The 25,750-nt window shown below is 39.5% G+C and overlaps 1 protein-coding gene across 11 annotated transcripts in view; it reads right to left on the bottom strand.

Annotated features, from left to right (window-relative positions):
• nf1a (neurofibromin 1a) overlaps positions 1 to 25,750 on the bottom strand; it is a 291,554-nt gene that overhangs the window by 171,741 nt on the left and 94,063 nt on the right. For all 11 annotated transcript variants that reach the window (XM_068010585.1, XM_068010587.1, XM_068010588.1 and 8 more), the window contains 13 exons: positions 25,144 to 25,257; positions 24,592 to 24,671; positions 21,618 to 21,741; positions 16,156 to 16,402; positions 13,444 to 13,517; positions 12,309 to 12,392; positions 9,333 to 9,773; positions 8,750 to 8,889; positions 7,342 to 7,464; positions 7,011 to 7,094; positions 5,167 to 5,283; positions 4,832 to 5,013; positions 3,441 to 3,652 (listed from right to left, as the gene is read on the bottom strand). In XM_068010585.1, the coding sequence (XP_067866686.1) occupies positions 3,441 to 3,652; positions 4,832 to 5,013; positions 5,167 to 5,283; positions 7,011 to 7,094; positions 7,342 to 7,464; positions 8,750 to 8,889; positions 9,333 to 9,773; positions 12,309 to 12,392; positions 13,444 to 13,517; positions 16,156 to 16,402; positions 21,618 to 21,741; positions 24,592 to 24,671; positions 25,144 to 25,257 (2,022 nt within the window). The remainder of the gene's footprint in view (positions 1 to 3,440; positions 3,653 to 4,831; positions 5,014 to 5,166; positions 5,284 to 7,010; positions 7,095 to 7,341; positions 7,465 to 8,749; positions 8,890 to 9,332; positions 9,774 to 12,308; positions 12,393 to 13,443; positions 13,518 to 16,155; positions 16,403 to 21,617; positions 21,742 to 24,591; positions 24,672 to 25,143; positions 25,258 to 25,750) is intronic.

The following is a 25,750-nucleotide window of genomic DNA, read 5'->3' as shown; positions in this document are numbered from 1 at the left end:
AGTGGTTGTGGGAAGAAGAGCACAGGGAACGTCAATTTGCCAAAACCAGCACCCTGCCACTCCATAGCATAACATTTGTAGCACCACAATGTGACCTGGACTACTTAAATGCATCCTACTTCTGACAGTTAAGCATGCATGGCAGTGCAGTGGAGATGCTGGGAATTGTAGCTTTGTCCTGGGTTTACTGTTTCATCTGACTGAGCAACAAGTAGGATTTGTTGAACGGAAAATTGTAATTCATCTTTTCACATTTATATGGCAACAGGTGTTACATGTGCATCTTACAAGCTATAAACAATTCCCATTTTTAAATTGTTCAATGTACAAAAATGCAAAAAAGGGCATGGGGCAGAGGGCAGGTTGGAGAGGGGACATGGCCACGTTGAAAGGCAATAGGAACGCAAATAGGTAAAATGCGAAGGGGGTAACTGGAGGCACCAAGGAATGGGCCAATAACAAAGACTGAAAAAAACCAAACAAGAACCCAGGTTGATTACTCCCGCCCATGTCTAAATATTTTCCATCTACTTCAAACTACATTAATTAACTGAAATTCATACTTACCACAATAAGATCTCATTGAATGAAATTAGAATTCTGGTGTTTTGACTTAACACTTTATTTGATAATGCTGTGAACTATTCTTGTAACTTATGTGCAAGTTTGATTGGAAGCACAAGATAAAAAGGAGACCACAACTGAGGTCCATGAAGTAAATGACCCCCATCCGTAAAGTGCAAAATCTCATTTTATTCAAGTAACCTGACAATTTTAACTGTTTCCCCCAATCTCCATCTCTCTTCGCCTCCGACAGTTCTCCACTTGATTCCAGTCATTAGAAAACCACAATGCTACCCAAACAACTTCAGCTATTTTAATGCACTGCAATCCTAGAAATCATCAGCTGTGTAATCTAATAGTCGAGCATCAAAGCCCAAGAATGTTAAACTTTGTTGCCACCTACAGGCGGAGTCGTGGCACTTACCTTATTTCACCAGCTGTGAATGCTTCAAACATGGGAACTGCTAGACAAAAAAGACCAAGGTTCATCTGGTTCGCCATCTACCATCCTGTTAGTTCCATAACACGGTAATGGAATTTTTCACTGATCACAGCAATCAGTCCCTTAACAATTTGTCTACAACAGACCCGACATGGGCAGGGAAAACCCTCCTATGGTGCCAAGTTTTAGCAACCATAGGCCCCAAAGTATCTGCTCCTCCCCAGCCGACTACACTTACCATATGTCCTGTTTCAAATTACTCTTACTGTATCCCAAAATATTTCTGAAATAAACATCTCATTTTCATTTGAAAAATATCAAGTTTCCACCGGCCCCTTAGGGAGTCCGTTCCACAGATTTACCACTCGGTGAAATAATTCTTCCGCAGATTAGTTTTGAGCTTAGCCCCTTCAAGCATAGGCCGTGTCCTCCAGTTTTACTGTTCGGGACTAAATGTTTTAGTTTTAGAGATACAGCACTGAAATAGGCCCTTCGGCCCACCAAGTCTGTGCCGACCATCAACCACCCATTTATACTAATCCTACACTAATTCCATATTCCTACCACATCCCCACCTATCCCTATATTTCCCTACCACCTACCTATACTAGGGGCAATTGCTACTGGTCAATTTACCTATCAACCTGCAAGTCTTTGGCATGTGGGAGGAAACCGGAGCACCCGGAGGAAACCCACGCAGACACAGGGAGAACTTGCAAACTCCACACAGGCAGTACCCAGAATTGAACCCGGGTCGCTGGAGCTGTGAGACTGCGGTGCTAACCACTGCGCCGCCCCAACTAGCTTGACTTGGTTTACATTATCTAGTCCCTTCAGAATCTTAAAAACAATATCAGCACTCAACCTTCTCTTTCCCAGTGAAATGCCCAATTATCACTCTTCTGAATTCAATTTCTCCATCACATCAGTTACTCTGATTGCTCTCTTCTGTTTCTTTTCATTTGTTGCAAAATCCTTTTGTACTGCGGATACCAGACTAGTACATAGTATTCTAATTGTGGTCACACCAATTATTTATAAAATGGCAGGATTACCTCCTTAGGCTCAATATTGACTTTGTAATACATCCCAACACTTGATGTGCTTTACTCACATGGTCAGGGCATCACTGCGATTGCTTCAGCTTATTGTCAATAAGCACCCCCAGATCTTTCACCTTTTTTCCATTTAATTAACGATTCCTTGCTAATTTTTTCTTGTCCCCATGTTAAGCACTTCACATTTCTCTACATTGGATTGCATCTGCCATCAGTCTGCCCAATTCCTAAGTACAGCCAAACCCTCACATAGCTTACCCTGTTCACCTTTATAGTCGACCACTTTCATTCGCTTTGTATTTTCCATGAAGTTAACGACTCCAATACCATCATTGTTGAAGCTGCTGCACAAATGTCATCCCAAAATCTGTGGGACTCCACTGGTAACATTCTCCCAGACTGATGACAATCCCCATACCACCAACACTATAATAACCATCAGAAATGGTTTGTAGTGAGGTAAATATTTTAAAATTAATCATGGTGTTGATGACATAAAAATAAACCCAACCTAATATTAACTATGACTGAAGAACACAAGTACAATTCTCTCAGCTTCATCAAGTTATTCCAGTTCCTAGGAACATTCCACTACCTTTTTCGATGGGGACTAATTCAACCAATAAAGGTATGCAATTTGGGTGAACTAATAATAGGCAGTAAAATGCACTTCCAGGACACTGACTCAGCATTTCAGCTTCATCGTGAATCTTGCTTAGAACAGAAAACATTTAATAAGCAAATGACAAAATCAAGTAGCCAGGACGTGAATCCCTCCTTGGTTTTCTCATCCATTACCCATGAAATGAATTGACTAATTAGTGGCTATGCTTCAAGGCTGTCTAACTATATGCATTCAATAATTTTATTATTTAAAATTAGATCTGTCTTGCATGCAGCACTGCGTTTATGCAGTGAACGCAAAATGGAAAGCATTATGAAGCTATGCGGTGCATTTCTAGTTGGAAAACACAAGTATCAAACGACAATTAGAACATTGCAACCTTTTACAGTAAAAAGATGCAATTTGACAATTTCCCTGCATAAGTAATTTAAATGTATTCTGATGGTTAATTTTTCGGGGCGGGGGGGGGGGGGGGGGGTGGGTGGGTGGTTAAGAATGCGCGTTATCTTGCATTTGTCACTCTCTTGCTCGTTCACATTTTACTCTACCATTCACCATTCCCAAACAAGACAATGACATTACCATGAGAATCATGTGTCTAGAACAGTTTCACCTAGGACACGGCATTGGAATACAGCCACTAAAAGGTTGCATTTAAACAATCCCCTTCCTTCAAATAACAAAGATAAGCATCTCAAACATTCTGAGCACCTGCGAAGAGAGGGAATGTTTACAAAGTAAGTCCACTTACCCACTGTGAACAAGGCACCACATTAGCTAGAGCCATTGCAATGGGCAGCTCTCCCTGATCTCCCATCATGGTGACCAACTCCACGAGTCTTTCAAACCGATCGGCCAGTACTGTTTCTGCAAGTGTGTCAAACTCTGTTCCCTGTTGAAGAATTTTAGTTAGCACTTCCATGAATGTAGCTCTTGTTTGAAGATCTTTGTGGTACCCCAAGCCTAAGCACAGTAAAACAAAAATTAAAATCCAATTAGGGTTCTGTTACAGTTGGGGAGGAAAAAACTAAACTTCAAATCATCATTCTTGCCAAAGGGCATTAATTGGAAAAGGATTTTCTAAAAGCAATTTTCCCAAATAAAAGTTAGCATGATTCATAAAAACTCGACAATGCTGAAATCCAGCATCAAACCAAACCAACAAAATATTCTAACTGAGCACATTTTGGAAAATTCATCACATTGGTAGACATCCAAATTTGTCAACCTTGGAATCATATTTTAGGATGGTTTACCTCAACTTCCCAATTCAATTTCTGATTAAGATAGCCAGCAAAGGAACACAGACAGCCTTTATTCTGATGCAGCTGGGCAGCACAAGAGACACAAACCAAAGTCTTCTGTTTGTTGAATCTCCACTCTTCCAACAGTAATCTGAACCATAATTTTTTGTATAAAAAATATTTCATTTTCTATCCTCAATTATTGTTCAGTTGTGATAACATAGCTAGTTTGCTAATATCAGGATTTCTATGTACTTGCACAAATTACTGTATCATAAATTAAAACAAAATACCAAAATAAATTTTATACATGTTACCAAAAATCGTGCTGCTGCTCTTTGCAGCTCTGCAATCGGAAGATTAGACTTGATATGTTCAGCGTTTGAAAAACCATGAAAACCAAGAATCTACTCCAACAGCCCAGTTAGTTAAAAATGAAAGTGCCCAGTCTGGAAATCAAATCTTGCCAATGAGGAAGATCTAAGTTTTGATCTAAGTTGTTGCTGAATTACCTGATCTCTAGAGGGGATAAAAGTAACCCAATTGCTATCTGGTGGCCCATGTTGGGATATGCATGTGTGGCTGTTGGTTGAGGTCAGCACGTGAGATCCTTGATGCTAGAACAGCCCTTCATGTACGCAGTCCAGACTCAGATGAAGAACAGCAATTATAAAAAGGCTGATGATTGATTCTGATGCAAACACACCTTAGTTTGAAGCATGACATTTGATCTTTACATGATGAATGCTTTATGTAACAGGACTGTATGTAAAGTAGCTTGATTTATAGTTGATTCAAATATTTGCATCCAAACCTGAATTTCCACCTGTGTTCTGATCAGCTGCCCATGAAAAATGGCGAATGCTTTTCAAGGAATCAATAAAAATATTTTGCTCACCTATGGAGTGCATAAGCCCACTATCTACATTTGCATTGAGGAGGTTGGACATGGCAAGAACTGTGCAGTGCCTGAGTGACGCAAGGCGCCGTGACATCCCTCGTTTTCGTCCACCTGTTTGTGCCGTTTCCTCCTCCACTTCACTGCAGTCATTTAGCAAATTCATGAAGAGAGTAAAATACCTAAGAGAGAGTAACACTTGTCTGAACAGCACAATTTTTGAAAGCTTTTTTCTTAACTAAGCATAAATATATGTGGCAACTGAGGAATTTTTAGGCATAGTTCAAATCACCATCATTTGGATGTGTTACCTCAAGTGTCTGAACTGAACTTACTTAAGGAAGAGCTGTGATTTAGCCTCCATTAGTTCAACGCCATCCCCCTCTTCTGGCTGCAAAGGTAACCCAGCCAGCAACGATACCACTGCCTCCATGCTCGCCTGGTCAAGGTCTCTATAGAAGACATCCATAAAAAACAGGCACAAACTGATTTCAGTTTTCTTTTAAACTTCATATAGTGTAATTTTTCTTTGTAATGTCAAGTAAATTTGACTTGATATTAAAAATTAAGATTGAAATGCTGATTAGATTTTTATTCCATGCAATGTCATTGCAAAGCTCCTTGCATCAATAAACCTTAATGCAGGTTTACATGGAATTTGATTACAAACCAAACCCTATACTTAGGGGGAGATTTCCTCGGTGCACGATATGCAACAGAAACAAAGCTGCTCTTCATGAACTGATTACTGATCTTGTTTCTTATTGCATACAGTGAAAATCTCCAGTCCCACCCCACAGCACAACCTGTACAATCACATTTGGGATAACATATACAATTTTGGACACCTTGTCTTCAAAAGAATGCATTAAGGTGCCTTGCAGAATTTAGATATGTATGACTGAACGCTTTAGAAGTCTAAGTCATGAGAAGAGACTCGATTGAACTTTGCATTTGGGGTGTAGGGGACGGAGAGAGAAAGAGAGTGCGAAAAAGCGAGTGAAAATGTGAGACAGGAAAGAGTGCAGAGGAAGAGAAAAATAAAAGAAAATGATAATGAAAAAATGAGTTCCGATCTTTGGAATGCTAGACCCTCAAGGTATCGATCTGTAGGTTACATCTAACCATTGAACCAGCATGCATTATGTTGTATTTGTAATCATCTGAAGCAACATGCAAGTTATTGCTCAAGTAAATGAAAATATAGCTAAATACTTCAATTAAAAATTGCTTTGACACAATTAGTTAAGGAGCACATTTGACTTAAAGCAGAACTGGAAGACACTACCTTAAATTATTAAACCTCAAGTGGGCTGAGAGATTAGAGATTTTTTTTAAACCCATAATATTGGAACTGCAGAACATAACAATTAATGTTACACTGAACTGCTTAAAATACAACTAACTGCCTATCTGTTTCATCATGGATTGAGGGTTGAAATGGACAATTATTAGACTATCAAATACTCCAGTGACACAATGGGTCCAGATTGGCGCAGACTGGAAGAGGATAGCAATTTGTTTGAGGGGCAGCATGGGGAAACGGACAAAAATTCTGCACTGGTTGATTACTTTTGGGACTTGGGAGTACACTGGAACACAGTAATAGGAGACGGCCATTGAGTTACCTCCAGTCTGTTCTGCCATTCTATCTATAAGAAAATCATTTCCCTCAAGAGTTTGTGGTGGAATTGATGGCAAAATAAGTAGGTTTGAAAAGTTAGAAGGCTTTTGGCTTGCTCTTGACTTTATTATATACTTTTACTAAATAAAAATGATCACTTCAGGAAGAGAGGATGATCTCTTGAGCATTCAGAAATCTTGGCTTGCTAACACTGGTTGAATAGGAAGGCCCAATTCACGTTGGTTGAGGGATCCATAACCAGGGGACATAGATTTATTAAGAGCCAAGAGGTGGAGGGGATTCGAGGGGAAATTTTTTTCACCGAGGGTGGTAGGGATCTGGAAGTCACTGCCTGAAAGGGTGGTAGAGGCAGAAACCTTCATACATTTAAAAAGTACTTTGATATGCCCTTGAAGTGCTGTAACCTACAAGACTATAGACTAAGAGTTGGAAAGTGGGATTAGGCTAGATGGCTACTTGTCAGCCGCCATGGACACCTTCTGTGCTGTAAATTTCTATGATTTTATGACTTAATGGGGAAAAAAACTGCTTTACCTCGTTAAGCATTTCACATCATCAACAGCAGCCTGGTTTGATGTTCCCATAACCCAATCAGTCAGGTACTCCACCATCTTGTTCCTGGACCAAAAAAAATAAATTAAACACCATATTGTAACATGGATTCTCAGCATCAATCTCCCCACACAGCTGATCTCCCAATTTCACATGTTGATCTCAAACATCTGCTTACAAGGAGGAAGTATTAACAGTTATCATGACAACTTGAAACCGATATCCTTACTTATATCCCAAGCCTCTGGATACTGTAATTCTTGGCCATGTTTGTATTTCCACATCACTATCAAATTTTTATTAAAATTCTCACCTAAATTTCATCTCTTGACAGAAGGAAAGATCATCGCGTCTCTCCATCATTACTTCCACCAATTGGCAGAGCTTGGTTTTGATCTGGATTGCATGGACTGTATTCCCAAGGACGCGTACATATCTGCATTGAACAGCACAATACAACAAGTTGAAATCATGCAATTTGGAACTTACTGGTGGAAATTATTTTTTGTACCTACTTGGTGTATGAAGAAAGTGAAAGCTAAGATAGCAATGTCAGGCAATCAAAAGATTAGTTGGATCAGTCATTTGGCATTGCAAGTGAAATCAATTTGCAAATAAGCAGCTGAATGGTTTGAATTCACTTCTATTTTCAATCTGCTACTTCTATAATGTAAAGCAAATTAAGACCACTTAACGATGAGCGTACACCAGTTCCAGATACTGTGGTCAGATCTTTTGCCATCTCCATCCAAGCTTTTTGCAGCAACCTAGAGCTTTTTGTAGCACCGTCTGGCTCAGGTGACTTGTTAACTGAATGATTCCAACCTATTTAGCACTTCCTTTATATCTATTTTAATCCTATCCAACATGTCTGCTCCCACCTCTACAAATGTGATATTAATTTCATCAACTTGTGAAGAACGGTGCAAAGTACTCATTCAGTACCTCAATCATGCCCTCTCCCTTCACAAGATGATTTCCTTTCTTGTATCTAATTAGCCCCACCAGTCCTTGAGCTATTCTTTTACATTCCATATATTTAAAAAAAGGGTTCCCGTTTATGTTGCCCACCACCCTTTTTTTTCCATACTTTCTCTGCACTCTGTATTCTGCATGGTTTTCGATTGTATTCTGAACCCAACGTGTCACGGACCTCCTTTTTTTGTTTTATTTTCATTTCCATTTCTTTTTTCATCCAGGGAAATCTAGCTTTGGAAGCACCACCTTTGTCCCTTATTGGAATACACTTTGTACCCAAACTACCTTGCCTTGAAGTTTGCCATAGCTCATTAACTGTTTTCCTGGCCAATCTTTGTTTGCAGTCCACCTGTGCTAGATTCCTTCTCAAATCACTCAAGTTGGCTCTCTTCCAGTTGGGTTTTTTCACCTTTGAGATGATCCAGTTGGCCTCAATGCCCCAGGTGAAGGGAAATGGGAAGAGGTGAATAAAAGGGAAGGGTTTCTGATTCTGTTTGCCACTCTTGGAAGTGCATAGCCAGGATTGGGCTTGTTATAATGCCACCCCATCTCAGTCGAATTGCCCAACACTCATGTATAACGCATGAGTAACAGCTGCTTGGGCAAGGTAGTTGAGCAAGGCCAGCAACCATGCAATCAATGCAATGTGCCAATACCTTCAGAAGAGAAGAAATGGGAGAAAACAGGAGCGCAATGCCGAAGAAGCAGAAAAAGAGAGGGGAGAGAGAGAGGGAATCTCATACCTAACTAAATTTAGCATCATGGTCTCAATGCTGGCCTGTCCCAGGTGCTCTGAGCTGCCATCAGTGTGATTATCAAGTAGGTTCTTCATAATTGCTATAGTCTGTTCCACAAACGGTGTGTTTGTATCATTCAATAAAACCTGTATGAAAATACAGTTACACTTTAAAGAGCATCATCGTTCCATTTAAAATAAAATGTATTTGCAATACTTAAGCCTAATGTGAATGCTGTTCCCTTGGTGTTACCACCCAAAACGGTTTTGAAAAAACGCCACTATGGTCGGTTACTGAAACAGAAAAAATTACTGAACTACCAGAAATATTCAATATTTGGCAGAAAATGTAAGGTAGGTCCATTAACATATTTAAGCTGCTCTGCTATCGGGCAATTCAATCAGTTAATACAGTATTGTATTTCGTAAGGACAATTACTTCAAGAACTCAATTTCCATAAGATGCAACGAATTATGCTTTTAATCAAATTCTACCCCCTCCACCTGTAATGATACAAACTCGGGTAACATACTAATATATTTGCCATTTAAGTAAAGGGACCAGTAAGTTTATTTACTTGGATACTCACCTGGCCTTGCAAGTCAAAAAACCTGCTGATGTAATTTTTCAGCTTGTTGAAGAGCATTGGGTAAAGTACAGGGCTGAGCTCCAGTCCGATCAAGTCTTTAATGTTAGTCCTAATCTGAAGACCCACTTTTTCATGATTGCATACCATCAGTGTGAGCAACCGTTCCAAAAATTTGCTCACTGGAGTCTCTGCATTTCCTTCAGTTGAGACCATGGATATCATTGAACCCTTCCTTTCAGTGATTGGCCCCATGGGAGGGCTGTATGTAACTAAGCCAGGGTTAATGCGATGCTGAAGACAGACACCTCCTATTGCACACAGGAAGCCTGTCATGTTAATCCATTCCTGTAGAGAATCTGTGTCCGACAGATCTATCGAGCCACCCCCACTTACATGCGACATCCGGCGCTTAACAATCGTCTTATGAAGGCTTTCTGTCACCTAAATGTGGAAGCATTTGTCAGTACATATAGTAAATGAATTATTAAAAAGGAAAATTATTCTACAACAGAACCAATACATTATTAAAATGGCTTCAAATATAATTATGCAAATCACAAGAAAAGCACAGAACAGAATTGGAGGCAATGTTATGATGGTCAATTGGTTGAGGTGCAGGTAAAGGTACCCAGCAATCTGAGAATGGCCCTGTTAGGTGATGTTCCCCCCAGGATCTACGCTGGGGCCTAAGCTATTCACCCTATTCCATGATTCCGGTTACTTTTGTAAATAAAGTAAACTATATCCAAGTTTCCAGATGATATTAAGCATGGAGGCATAATGAATTGTGAAGACAACAAAAATTTTAGAAGGACAAATTAAGCACCTTGACAGAGCGACAACAGGTGTAGTTTCACGTGAAAGTGCGAGATAATATACTTTGGATGCAAGAATGGCAGGTAACAAGAGACACTGAATAGGTAAATAGGCAACAGTATTGATGAAAGGATTTTGGGGTCCAGGCTTGAAAGCTATCTTACAGGTGCAGAAAGCGATCAAAAAGACCAATAGGATCTTAAGTTTCATCAAAGGTGTTCAGAGAATATAAATACTAGTCCTGCTACAGTTCTTTAGAGCAAACATAAAGGCCATTTGAGTGCTGTGATCAGGTTTGGCCAGTTCATCTGAGGAAGAGAATGGTGGGTTTGGAAGGAGTCCATGTTAAAACCTGGAATGAAAGGAATTAGCTATGACAAAATTGGGCAAACTTAGGTTATATTTCCTTGTCATCAGGAGAATCAAGGGTGAACTGAGTGAGCACCTAAAATATTGCAGGATTTGAGTGTAAGTGAAAGACTGACAGTAGGGGAAATCCAAAATAAGGATATATTAGAATTAAGCTGGTTACAAGCAAATCCAGAAAAAACTTTACATCACGGTTATTAAAATGTGGTCTACAATGCTCTAATGGGTCACAGATCCAGAATCAACTCAGGTATTTACAAGCAAGATAATTACTTGAAAAATGAGAGTTTTCAGGGATGTGAAGAAATCAGGAAACTGGGTTTGAAGAGGTTGAAAAACTGCCACGGCCAACGATACAACAATCTTGAAGGTGCAATGGTCTGTTCCTGTGAACAACAGTTTCCAGACCATCCACAAGGCTACCTATGTCACAGGAAGTAATGCAGGAGAGGTTTTGAATAGATGACTATGAAGGAGAGAATAATTTTAAGTCTCTGGAATGGGCACACTTGAATAACTTCCTCATGCACAATCTCGAATGGCGAAACACCATTTGTCCCCTAAGACAATAGGCGGAGATCTTGGGGCAGGACTAAATGCTCTCATCCTCCTCCAATACTTAGAGACTATTATCTTCGATGAACTATTACCTCAACTGAAATGTACTTCTACTTCACTACCATCAATGGTAAACATTCTGACAATAAGTGGATGAAGTTCTTAACTGGACAGGCACCCACTAAAAATTAACTGGAAACGACTAAAGTGCCAGTGATGAGTTGGACATATTAAACAAATACCCTCGTTAACACCAACTATTCAACAAGCTTCTTCATCAACACAAGTGAATTTTTCGTATCTGTTACTGAGTGCAAGCCTTCAACAGCTGGTTTGTTGACAGCTTTTTACTCCACCTTTTTAACATAATGATAATCACAAGGAGCATTAAAAAAAATTCAAATGTAATTTTTTATGGTCAAACATCAGTGTTAAAAATAAGGATAGGGAATGTACTGGGACACAATAAAAAGCTTAATGCCATTGTCATTCTTTCCATAACACTTTATTAAGAGATCAGGGGTTATTTGTGGAGGCAGAATAGAATGAACCTTTTTATTTGATAGTTTCTCAAAACTGGTTTTAATTACTTAATATTGTATGACAATTTAGATTTCTTCAACAAACACATGGCCTTCCTAGTAGGTTGTTTAAGCCTAAGCAGTACACCAAACACCATACTTATGTTATAAGCATACTGAAAAACATGTCACTCCAGTTAGGGTCACACAGTTATTTAGAGTTGGAGTTTCCAACTCTAATTTTCAGTTTTTGGTGAATTATGTTCTCATGACCATGGGGGGAAAAATCAGTACTAAGGGGGGGGAACATTTTTCAGGCTTTTGCCAGCAGTATCAATATTAATTGTTCTCACACAAAAAGCAAAATACTGCAGATACTGGAAATCTGAAGCATACACAGAAAATGTAGGAAATACGCAGGTGGTCAAGCAGGTCATCTATAGAGGGGGGAAACTTTTCTCACTCTATAGCTATTGTCTGACCGGCTGAGTATTTCTAACATTTTTGTTTATATTTAAGCATTCCCATGACAGTTATGGTTTCCTTTTACATGTGCCAACATGATTTAAACTTGAACAGCATAAGAATATCTCTTATTGCCCCAACGTGATTGTGCTAACCATCCCAACAACTTCTATGACCAAGATTGGTGCCAAATCAAAGCTGGTTCTGATAAACGTCCATTGTATGACGCTCCAAAACTTAGACTTACCTGCCCATCCTCAATCTTAGTTTTAGGATAATTGAGAATTAACTTGGTAGCATGCTCCCACTTTGTATGTGTGTCTTCCCAGGCCTAAAAACAAGCAACAAATCTACATAAGGAAAGGGAACTTGTGTAAATGTGGAACATATGGCCCAATTGTCGATATCCAAATTTGGCTACCACAGATGGGATTAAAAGCATCACTGTTTACAGCTGGGCTGAGTGTTAAGTTTTATTTACAAATAACACCACCAATTACTACAGGAGTCATTTCTGAGAAAATGTGGTAAACATAACAGATATGTTGCCAAGTTTGAGCTTTAACAGGTCTGTTGTTTACTTAATATCTAAGGAGACCAAAATAAGTGCATACAACTTGGACACGTAACTAAATTCTAAAAATATCTCCTTTCACTGAAGCTAACCTATGACAATTCAGGACTATTCTTTGGATGGTTACACTATGGTGCATTTCCAAATCTTAATCTCAACCTTATGAATGAACAGTTCTGTCAATTTTTCTGAATATTGGAATAACTCAACAGGTTTCAAGATGTACACAAATATTCTATTATATAAAAATTGTGATAATCACTTTGAAAAGAAACCCTCAAGTTTCTTTTCACTTCATCCAGACTTCCAATAGCACTGTTGAAACCATTATGAGAAGGGGACAGGAATAGCCGGATGATAACTGACCCTACAATTTCACAGTCTTCTCCCTCCCCTTTGTGGAAAAAGGTCAAGTCCTCAGTTGATTTTTCCCCATAAGGCTGCTCTTGAGATTTGCAACTCAGGTGAGAAATAGCCTACAGGGTATAAACCCAGAACTTATCCCGAGGCAACATGTTACAGCTCCAACATGATTTGCCACAGCAAGTTTTCCGCTCATTTTTCATGATGGTAATGCACTAAGTACCTAAATTTCCACTGGGTGATTCAGTACAAACAGCGTCTTTCACTAGTTGCACTTCGCTTTCTAAAGCTAAAAGATCTGTCCCAAATTTCAGGACTAATAGTAGATTTACAACACTTAAAACACAACACATCAAAGTGCCCACTTCTGCTGTAATACGCACAACAGAAACAGGCATCTTGCAACTCCAACACTTGATGCAAAAAAAAACATTTGAAAATTTACCTCAGTGTTCCCTGCTGTTGGATGTTCGATCCTCCTCAATAATGCCATTACTCGTTTCTGAAGAGCTGCTCGCCCTGTCGTTTAAAAATAAAACACATCAAATTAAGAAAAAATTAATTGAGTCAACACTCAAAAAATGGCAACAGCATTAACCACCAGTACAGGTCCAATCTACTTCAACAAGGACTTATAGAGCTGATTCTCACTAAAAGAAATGGCTAGACATACCAAATTCTAGTTTAGCTATTAGGGAGATCCTGTGGCGATGAGCACTTTTTACAGACCATTAGCATTCAAAAGATGCAGTACTTTCAACATGAACATTCTCAGAAGTAGCCTATTGTCAGGTGAGATGAAATCACTACAAAAATTGAGAAAAATCTGATTAAATGTAAACAAAATATATACTACATGGGGTTAGAATGCTTTCCTTTCACATCAGGACCTGCATCAAAATCCACATCAGAAGTTGTAAGTCATAAGCCAATTCCTACTCAGCACGTGCCTACAAGCCTTTGATAAGGTGCCCCATAGTAGACCACCAATTTTAAGTTTCATACAGATTTAATAAGGACGGTGTATAAGAAAATAGAGATATCACCCTGGCAGCAAGGTGTGCTGTAAGTATAGTGTTACCTCAAGTCTGCAACACAAAAACAGGTCATCTGACTCAAATGGTCCATGCTGGCATTTACGATCTACACAAACCTCCTCCCACCCCAGCTTCATCTTATCCTATCAGCATATCCAATTCCTTTCTCCCTCATATGTTTACTAGCTTCGCCATAATGCATCAATGTTAATCGCCTGAACCACTCCTTGTGGTAGCAAGTTTTACATTCTAACCAATCTTTGGATAAAGAAGTTTCTCCCGAATTCCCTTTTGGATTTATTGGTGACCATATTCAATTTATGGTCTTTTGTTTTCATTTCCCCATGTTCAGAAACATCTTCTCTACACCTCAGCTATCTCTCTTCTAAGGAAGAGCTCCAAGCTGTTCTACCTTTTCTGTTAAGTTACATTCTCAGTTCTGGTATCTGCTTGTTTTATTTATTTAGAGATACAGCACTGAAACAGGCCCTTCGGCCCGAGTCTGCGCCGACCAACAACCACCCATTTATACTAACCCTACAGTAATCCCATATTCCCTACCACCTACCTATACTGGGGGCAATTTACAATGGCCAATTTACCTATCAACCTGCAAGTCTTTGGCTGTGGGAGGAAACTGGATCACCCGGCGAAAACCCACGCGGTCACAGGGAGAACTTGCAAACTCCCCACAGGCAGTACCCAGAATCGAACCTAGGTCCCTGGAGCTGTGAGGCTGCGGTGCTAACCACTGCGCCGCCCTAATCTGGGTTTTTTTCTGCAGACTTTCCAGTGCCTCTGCATCCTTTATATAATATGAAGGCCAGAACAGTGCACAGTTTGGCAAGTATGATCTAACTAAGGTTCGATACAAGTTTAACATAACTTCTCTGGTTTTCAAATCTGTTCCTCTAGAAATGAACCCCAGTAATTGCTCTGCTTTTTTGTTTAATTGCCTAAAGCTGTGTTGATCCTTTTAGTGATTTAGAGTATCACTGAAGCATTATGTGGCCTCCTTCTCCGTTGTACCAAAATATACCACCACACACATGCATTTGAATTAATTTGTCAATTACACGCCCATTCTGCAAGTTTATTAGTGTTGTCTTATATTTTGTCAGTCTTCCTCAGTATTTTGAACTTGTACTTCCAATTCCAAATCATTTACATAAATCGTGAATATTGATGCCAGCACCAATCCTTGTGGAACACCACTTCCCACCTATTGCCAATCTGAGAACCTACCCTTAACCCTTGCTCTCTATTTTCAATTCTGTAGCAAACTTGCTATCCATTCTACTACTTGTTCCAACTCCACGTGCTCTGACTGTAGTCACGAGTCTACTTATCAAAAGCCTTTTGAAAATCCAACGCAATTACATCTACATTATCCTTGTCCACTCTTCCTAACTTCAAAGAATTCAAAAGGTCCTTTCCTTTTGAAATCCAACTGTATTATATTTCGATGAAGGGTCACTGACCCGAAACGTTAACTCTGCTTCTCTTTCCACAGATGCTGCCAGACCTGCTGAGTGGTTCCAGCATTTCTTGTTTGTATTATATTTTTGTTTGTGTACCACCACATTATTGGGGCAAAGTAGAAGAATTTCACAATATCTAAATGATCCTACACATTGTAAGAGTTTTCTTGATACTGGCTCTGAATGGAATGAATACAATGAGATGTACAGCTTGCCATCCTACAGACACATCTTTCCAAGACTGACCAGGCCAAACTTACCCAATAATTGGGGTAGGAGAGAAACATCAATAAGCTGCAGTTTGTTTGTGGGTAAAATATTAAATCTTAAACTATCCCAAAGTACAGAAAACTATTTCCACTCTGAGCTATCACAACCCCTGCCAACTGGAGTCTTGGCCAAAAAACCCCATTCTTGCCTCACTGCCTCAAATTACCTTTTCAACAAAGTATTTCCTTAAGGTAAGAGGTAATCAATAGCAATCCATTTAGCACATTATAAAATATAAGACCAAGACTGGGCGGCCTAAAGAATAAGCTTTCTAATTTTACATTTGGAAATCATGAGCAAGTTGAGCTGTAAATGAAAGTTCATTCACCAACACTTTAGGTCAGAAGCACAAAATACATTGGTAATTACCCGTTGACATCATGTTGCTGACTGATGCAAACTCCATGAACGTATTATAATTTGGGAGGATGCTTTGTACAGGCACATCATCGACTCCACACCTAATATCAGCTTCCTCACAGAGGTGCCGAAAACATGACATGGACACAAGGACGGCTTCAATGTCCGGACTCCACAGGAACATGTAGAGGGCCACTTCCAGCTTTGTCTGTGCTTGACGACAAATAGGGATCCCACTGCCTAATGTGGCATTCTCCTGTATTTAAAAATTCAATTTACTCAAAGAACCATAAATGTTCAAACTTCCAGACAGTTTTAGCATTTTTTTAAAGCCACAGTAGTGTGCTACACGCACTTATCTTATTGACTTTCAAGGCACTGATTACACAATGGCAGCACAAGATGGTTTACCTTCCAGTGACATCATGATACACCAGTTTGTAATCAAGCATACTACAAGGCAGATTATGGTACGAACACATACATACGTGTATTCTTAGCTTCCCGAAATCACATCAGAGAACATAATCAATGCATTCAACTATCTTCTCCATAAACAATGCATTTCAAACTAAACATGATAATTAGATGAGATTTTGCAGTGGAACAAGAATTACTCAAGTGCCTAAGGATTCTGATCTTTGACTTGAGTGAATTGCTTTGGTTGTTTGATTACCTCAAGAACCTTAGAAATATTATTCTGCAAATCATAATGCTAACTTACAAAAATTTAGAATTTGTAAATTAATCTCCAACTAGCAGAATTTTGCACCTAGGTTCTTAAACACATTGTTACCATACAAATGCTCATCAAGCTCATATCAAATCCCTCTGCACCCACATTACAACATCGCAGAATAGAATTTTGTGCAAGTGGAGTCATATCATAATGGTGCCAATTGTAATTGCCTTCCTACAGTAGAAGACATTCTTAAAAGCATAACTTTATCCATGTAGAATACCAAAAGATGCATGACCCATAGACATAACCAAAATGACTCCATGAAACCAAGAAATGGAAAAGGAAAATCATAATTTATATCTAGCTATTCAAGTGAAAAAGTTTACTGTGTTAAATGGTTAAATGTTTAACTGTTAGTTGGCTTGTTGCTCAGAATCTACCCTGCTGTCTACCTAGTCACTCCACACGAAGAATCACAAGCAGTTTTTGAAACGGTTTACATTATTGTGGACAGAATTAATTGACTATTACACTCTAGAAATTTTAATAGAAAATAAAGCACTGCTATGCCAGTATGTGGGGGCACTTTGGTGGCTTAAGGTACTTCAGTGACAATTTCCTTTCATAACAGTTTTACATTTGAAAGCTTTAACAATAATGTTCACAATAAGTTCCGCCTGTAAATATTTAAATATCACCATCTGCCACACAACAGTTGTACATTGGACTAAACGAGGAAGCAAGAGTGAAATTCCCATCTGAAATATCAGCAAACAACCTTGTCGATGTAAGCTGGGTCATTGGAATAGAGGGGAAGGGAGGCAAGAATGCCCTTCAGCAAATCATCCAAGAATCCTACTTCTCTGGTTAACCATTTGATAGGACTGACAACCCCCCCCCCCCCCCCCCAGAGATGTCTGTGTATGGGGACTGTCCTGCCTTCAGCAGAATACAACATGGATACTGAAGGAGTTTAGGGGAAAGGAGGGAGGAAATTAAAATGTTAATTAGAAATTGGAGTAACTGATAACTTGCAGCAAGCAACTGCAGTACTCAGTCAGTAAACATGCAAAGCCATTAAATGTAGAAATTTGTAACAAGTTACAAAACATATTATCTATTCTAAAAATTGAAAGTATTGGAAATAAAATGATACATGAAGACTTGAAACTACTTAGCTTTTACTTCTATTGGTAGGAAAAGCACAAAAGTCACTGCAGAACTAAGTAATCAATGGCACAGGAAATTCACTGGAGATTTTTGAGGACTGTGATGAAGTGCCGAGTAAACGCAAAATGGGAAGAAGCTGCTTATCTCAATTTCTACTGAATAGCACTAAGGGTTTTTATTTCCCAGCTTTGACATTGCGAGGTAAAATCTCACAAATGAAAATTTGAACCCAGAATCGAGAAAACTTTGCTTCTGTAAGCTGACCACGGTTAGGTGAAAATACTGAGCATATCAAACTAGAAAATTAATTTTGTCTTGCTCCTTCACGGGTCACATAAGATGATTCCCATTCATCAATACCACTCGGCCAGGAAGAGAACTTTTCCTAACTTTGCATCCATCCATGGCAAGCACCTTGCCCCTTCGCACCTTTGCACAGTACAGCAACTCAAATGTGAATCACAGAAATATACAGGGCCATACAAAATGTTTCAGCACTGCTGTGGTACTAGATCCTTGTGCTCAATGATATTTTATGGTGATAAAATGATCTACCCCTTCCCCAAACCCCTTTCTCAACTTACCACCCAAAATTAAATTCATATGTTTACACTGAAAAAAATACAATCACTATCTTTCTATTCAAGAACAATGTCATTGAAGAGCAGCTTCAATGTAGAGACATATGAACATACCAATTAGGAGCAGGTATAGGCCACTCAGCCCCTCGAGCATGCTCCGCCATTCAATAAGTTCATGCATGAACTGATAACTCCACATTTCCACCTACCCCTAATAACCTTCCACCCCCTTGCTTTCCAAGAATCTATCTACCCCAGCCTTAAAACTATTCAAAGACTCTGCTTCCACTACCTTTTAAGGAAGAGAATTCCAAAGACTCACGACCCTCAGAGGAAAGATTTCTCCGCATCTCTGTCTTGAATGGGTGACCCCTTTATTTTTAAACAGTGACTTCTAGTTCTATAATTTCCCACAAGAACATCCTTCCACATCCACCCTATCAAGACCCATTAGGACCTTAAATGTTTCAATCAAGTCGCCTCTTACTCTTCTAAATTCCAGTGGATACAAGCCGAGCCTATCCAATCTTTCCTCATAAGACAGCCTGCTCATTCCAGGTATTAGTCTAGTAAACCTTCTCTGTACTGCCTCCAACCCATTTACATCCTTCTTTAAATGAGACCAATACTGTACACAGTACTCCAGATGTGCTCTCACCAATGCCCTACATAGCTGAAGCATAACCTCCCTGCTTTTGTATTTAATTCCCCTCGTGATAAATGATAACATTCTATTAGCTTTCCTAATTATGTTCTGTACCTGCATTTTGCCATTTATGCACTAAGACACCCAGATCCCTCTGCATTTCAGAGCTCTGCAATCTCTCACCATTTAGATAATATGCTTTTTGTTATTCTTCCTGCCAAAGTGGACGATTTCACACTTGCCCAGATAATACTCAATTTGCCAGGTCTTTGCCCACTCACTTAACCTATCTATATGCCTTTGTCCCTTATGTCCTCTTCACAAATTACTTTCCTACCTACCTACGTGTCATCAGCAAATTTAGCAACCATACCCTCGGTCCCTTCATCTAAGTCATTTATATAAATTGTAAGAAGTTGAGGCCCCAGATCCCTAAGCACAGATCCCTGTGGCACACCCCTGTAGCATGACCCCAAGCTTCCGGTTGCTGACCATTTCAACACTCCCCCCTGCCCTCATCTCTGTCCTGGGATTGCTGCAGTGTTCCAGTGAATATCAATGCAAGCTCGAGGAACAGCATCTCATTTACCAATTAGGTACGCTATAGCCTGCCGGAGTGAACATCGAGTTCAATAATTTGAGCATGATGGGCCCCCCTTTTTATTTTTTATGTGTTTATTTTATTTTAGTTTGTTTCGTATGTTTCTACTATGCCTACTCACTGTTTTTTTCATGTTGGCGCTTAGGGCCAGGCTGTTCAGTTTTCTGTCAATTAACACCCTCTCTGTACTAACACTGTGTCTTTCACCAAACCATTAACATACCTTTTGCCTTTGCTCCATGGCCTTCTGGTCAGTTATTCTCCGTGAACTTGTCCTATCAACACGTTCTCTTTGGTTATCTCTTCTCCCATCCCCCCCCCCCCCCCCCTTTACTTGCTTAAAACCTATTACATTTCTGGCTTAGCCAGTTCTGATGAAGGGTCGCTGACCTGAAACATTAACTCTGCTTCTCTCTCGACAGATGCTTCCAGACCTGAGTATTTCCAGAATTTCTTGTTTTTATCCCTGTGGCACACCACTCATTATATCTTGCTAACCAGAAAATGACCTATTTGAGCCTACTCTCCATTTCCTGTTAGCTAGCCAAATCTTTTATCCATGCCAATATGTTACCCCCTACACCATGAGCTTTTATTTTCTGCAATAATGTTTGATGTGGCACCTGATCAAATGCCTTCTGGAAATCTAAGTACAATACATCCACCAGTTCCCCTTTATCCACAGCACACGTAACTCCCTCAAAGAACTCCAATAAACTGGTTAAACATGACTTACCTTTCACAAAACCATGTTGACTCTGCCTGATTACTGTGAATTTTTCTAAATACCCTGTTATAGCTTCCAACATTTTCCCTAAGACAGATATTAAGCGAACTGGCCTGTAGTTTCCTGCTTTCTGTCTCCCTCCCTTTTTGAATAAAGGAGCTACATTCACTATTTTCCAATCTAACGGAACCTTCCCCGATTCTAGGGAATTTTCGACAATTAAAACTAACGCATCAACTCTCTCATTAGCCACTTCTTTTAACACTCTACGATGAAGTCCATCAGGACCTGGGGACTGGTCAGCCCGCAGCTCCGACAATTTGTTCAGTACCACTTCCCTGGTGATTGTAATTTTCTTGAGTCCCTCACTCCCTTCCATTTCCTGACTTAAAGCTAATACTGGGATGTCACTTGTATCCTCAATAGTGAAGACAAATTCCACACAACATATGGCAAGCGTTCATAAAGAGATTAGGAGCAATGACCAAAGGTTTGGTCAAAGGAATAGAATTAAGAGGCTTTTTAGAGAAAAGTAAAGAGGTAAAGGGACTTGGGCCGAGATGGCTAAAGGCTACTGTTAAATCCTTGTTAACAATATTCACCATGCAGGATGAGCAACTCATCTTTGAATGGAATGGGGAAGAGGGAGTGAAAGAGGCAAAGGGAAAAAAATTAGCAGTGAGGGATGAGCAAGAAGAACCAATCATGCCCTGCCAAGTACCCCTTGTGCCAAAGTGTGGAGTAATATACTGAAGTCCTGCAGAATTCTGTGGCTAATGACAACCTGTTCTTCCATCAAAGAGCACCCTGGTATAGGTTTGATATGCTAGAAAAGAAGATTGCACGCAAAATGACTAACTTTCCATTTGAAATATCACCTTCCCGAAGACTGCATTTATTTCTCAAAAACCTCATTCTATTTTTAAGCACTTCAGGGAACATTTACTCTGAAGGGGGGGGGCATGGTTGGGAACATAGGTTTTCTTACTGAAGATTTAATTTTTATTAACAAGTTGTCAATCTTTAACAAGTTCCAATGGGGAAATTCTGAAGTCTTGTACTACCTTATTCTTGAGCAGAAACTTATTCCGACAAATTAGAATCTCCCGCAACCACTTGAGAATCTCTGTGCTGTTCAGCATCTGATGAGCGATCAATTTCTTACAGATGAAAAACAGAACCTGAGAGCTGTCAGCACAAAACAAGACTTATTAGAAGTGAGTTAGAGTTTCAATTAGATAGCTAGTGGTGGTGGGTGGGAAAATGACAGTTCGAGAGAGGGAAATACTTAAACTACACCTTTTATGGGCTGCATGGGGTTGGTTGGGAGCAGTTAAAGCCGAGCTAATTTTATTGTGTAACCCATTACAAAATTTCATTCTTTCAGAATATCCATTACCTTATAAATTGACCACCTGACTGTTCTTTACCATGTGAGAACATGATACAGTTAGCTTGCTATTCCAAATTATAGTACATCTTTCTCTAACTTCTGAACTTGAGCAGAAGTACAACTACTGCTTCTTGACTAAAAATGAAAAGCACACATGAAACACTGATCATATCGTTTAGCTGAACTGGAATAAATGCTTTGGAAGCCAGAGAGAGAAATAAGTCAGGGCAAGGACAAGTTTGATTTCTGTCATTATAATTTCTACTCCTTGCAAGCTATGTCATGAAAGGCATATAACAACCGTTATTTCAGATGCATAAGAGTTGAATTCAGAAACAAGAAAGCTCTCATTAAGCTCAGTTTTACTATAAACTATTTCACTTGCTAAAGAGGAAGCTTTTATTTATTCTTTCACAGGATGTGGGGGGGTCGCTGGCTAGTTGTATTAAAATATGCAGGTATCAGTTTAAAGTACTCCACCTCCATTTGCCTAACCCAATTTTAAAGCAAACTGTTTGTAGTATTTCCAATTTTCAAAGGAGACCTCAGATTTTTAAACCAATTATTGCAACTCCACAATGATTTCCCATTTCAAGCCTCAGTCACGATTGATGAATGACTCCCAACAAGCCAGGTGATCACCATCCTTAACTTTTTGGTCTGCCATGTGAGCAGGTGGTGGCAGAAAACAGACTACAGTAGCGTTCAGCTATTGAACGTTCCACTTTCAGATCCAGGGCTGAACAAAATGTCAATCACCACCGGATTCTGCAGAGTTGCTTATTGATGGGGCTCCAAGCTCAGGCTACCTTTTAGATTTTTGCACACATCCTGCTGTCCATGGAGCTACAAGAATCAGTTTGAAATATCAATAGGTTAGAGATATTAACAAGGTTTCTAAAGTAGACTACAGAAAGGAAGAGAACAAATTGAAGCCCAAACACTTTTTAAAAATTTCATTCATGGGATGTGGGCATCGCTGGCCAGACCAGCATTTATTGCCCATCCCTAATTGCCCTTGAAAAGGTGGTGGTGAGCTGCCTTCTTGAACCGCTGCAGTCCACGTGGGGTATGTACACCCACAGTGCTGTTGGGAAGGGAGTTCCAGGATTTTGACCCAGCGACAGCGAAGGAACGGCGATATAGTTCCAAGTCAGGATGGTGTGTGGCTTGGAGGGGAATTTGCAGGTGGTGGCGTTCCCATGCATTTGCTGCCCTTGTCCTTCTAGTTGGTAGAGGTCGCAGGTTTGGAAGGTGCTGTCTAAGGAACCTTGGTGCATTGCTGCAGTGCATCTTGTAGATGGTACACACTGCTGCCACTGTGCATCGGTGGTGGAGGGAGTGAATGTTTGTGGATGGGGTGCCAATCAAGCGGGCTGCTTTGTCCTGGATGGTGTCGAGCTTCTTGAGTGTTGTTGCAGCTGTACCCATCCAGACAAGTGGAGAGTATTCCATCACACTCCTGACTTGTGCCTTGTAGATGGAGGACAGCTTTGGGGAATCAGGAGATGAGTTACTCGCCACAGGATTCCTAGCATCTGACCTGCTCTTGTAGCCACGGTATTTATATGGCTACTCCAGTTAAGTTTCTGGTCAATGGTAGCCCCTAGGATGTTGATAGTGGGGAATTCAGTGATGGTAATGCCATTGAATGTCAAGCGGAGATGGTTAGATTCTCTCTTGTTGGAGATGGTCATTGCCTGGTACTTATGTGGCGCGAATGAACTGAAAATCAGGAATTTCACATGTAATCTGGAAACAATTACTATGATTTCAAAATATTTCTTTCAAGTTTTCTTTCTAATTGAGCTTTTTTTCTCCTTTTTTAGTTTTCCCAATCCCATACCAAAGGGGGAAACCAGATAATCTCCTCCCAAACTTTGGAAAATGCCACACATCTGTAGGCATCTACAATCTACTCCAGATAATTTGAAGTATAATGTTGATGCTAAATTTAAATTATCCAATAATCAAAGTTACGCAAACATGGCAAAATGACAATTTAGTACTAAAAATGTATCAGATAGTTTGAATTAAGTGATAATAGACTAAACATGCAAAAGCAGTCATTATACAACAGTCTATCCAATTTTCCTCATTACAGAAATAAAACTAGCCTGCAATTGAAAACTAAATATTTTTGTTCTTCTGTAGGTTGCTTAATTAACCAGCAGAAAAACTATTTGTTTACTGAAAATTCAGTGGAACCTGACCTAATGATTAAATCCATCCACGAGTGTGACAAAAGGCCCAAAGCAAGCTGACAACATGCATCTGTCGCCTTCGTTTTTCAAACTAATTCATTGTGCTTTTCCATGTATTGGTACATATTAAGTGCAATAAATAAAATGAGTGCCCATCATTCCACATGCATATCAAGACTTACAACTATAAGACCAAGACACTTGACGTGAGATGCTGTTAAAACTTTTAAAGAAAACTTATGTATAAGATAGCCTGCGAATTATTTCAACAATGTCATCCCCAGCAATAACAGTGAAGCAAAGAAAGTCATAAAGACTACTAACTTCTGCGTGCAAGAACTATGTATTTCTGTTGTGTAAAGAGAATGGGTGAAAGAACAGCGTATCCAAAATATGATGAATATATACTGAAGCTTACGGAATAATTCTTATAACCCTCACCTTATATCCCAGAAGGTTTCTATTGGTGCATCTGGGTTCCATAACTCTATGTTTTCTGGTTGGTGAAGAACTAACAAGGCCTGGAAATAGAAACGGCAGGAAAAGTTTTAACTTAGTGTAAATGCAAGCTTGGTCTAACACTAGTAAGAACTTTTAATCAAATATTTCAGTCTCTTAGCAGTCCGTCCACTGATGTCATCACTTAGCACCAAAACCATTTGATCTCTAAAGCCTTAGGTTATCAGTATCAGCAACCTCCTGCAATATTGAGCACGTTTTCTTCAGTCAGTCCGGGTATGTATTTTCTTTTCTTAAAAAGCTGTTGTTAAAAATAACATACCAAGGAAGACATAAAATGATGGAAATGCAGGGCAGATCTATCGCTATCTGTGAAGCTAGAACAGTATTCCAGGTACTCGCCAGAACTGAAAACAAAAGTAAGCCAGCAATTTTGCAGCGCTTAGGGAAAAATTGCAAGCCAACAAATGCAATACACAAACAGATCTTATAGAATAGCACTGCAGCGGTACATTTCTGAATTGGTGTCCTTACCTCCATGGCTTCCTGTGCTATCTCAGGCATGCTCATCTGTGGAACCAGCTGAACGAGACCAGTTATCAATTCAGCAGTGCTGCTCTGAATTTCATGTCCTAGCTTTCCTGGATTCTGTGTAGCAAGAGACAGCATTTTCCAAGTAGAAAGTAAAAAAAAAAAGCCCAGTTAAAAGATTTTTGTGTGAATTCCTATCTTTTAGGATTTTTTTTTTAAATTAACACTTTTTTTCTCTACTCAGTAAAAACCTGTAAAAAGTTTAACTTTTTAAATACAAAATATAAGCTTTTTCTCCCCCCAGTCTTCAGCCTTGGCACTTAACAGTTTTAAGGATTTAAGCTGCAAATTAAGTGGCAAATCAAATTAGTCACAATACCGTAGAGGAGAAATTCTTGGAGTGTATACGGGATGGTTTTCTGGACCAATACGTTGAGGAACCAACTAGAGAACAGGCCATCCTAGACTGGATATTGTGTAATGAGAGAGGAATAATTGATAATCTAGTGGTGCGAGACCCCTTGGGGACAAGCGACCATAATATGATAGAATTCTTCATCAAGATGGAGAGTGACGTAGTTGATTCTGAGACAAGGGTCCTGAATCTTAG

The sequence above is a fragment of the Heterodontus francisci genome, chromosome 30 (assembly GCF_036365525.1).
Source record: "Heterodontus francisci isolate sHetFra1 chromosome 30, sHetFra1.hap1, whole genome shotgun sequence".
Lineage (NCBI taxonomy): Eukaryota > Metazoa > Chordata > Chondrichthyes > Heterodontiformes > Heterodontidae > Heterodontus > Heterodontus francisci.
Note: the sequence above shows the minus strand (reverse complement) of the source record. Positions and strands in the feature narration are given on the sequence as shown.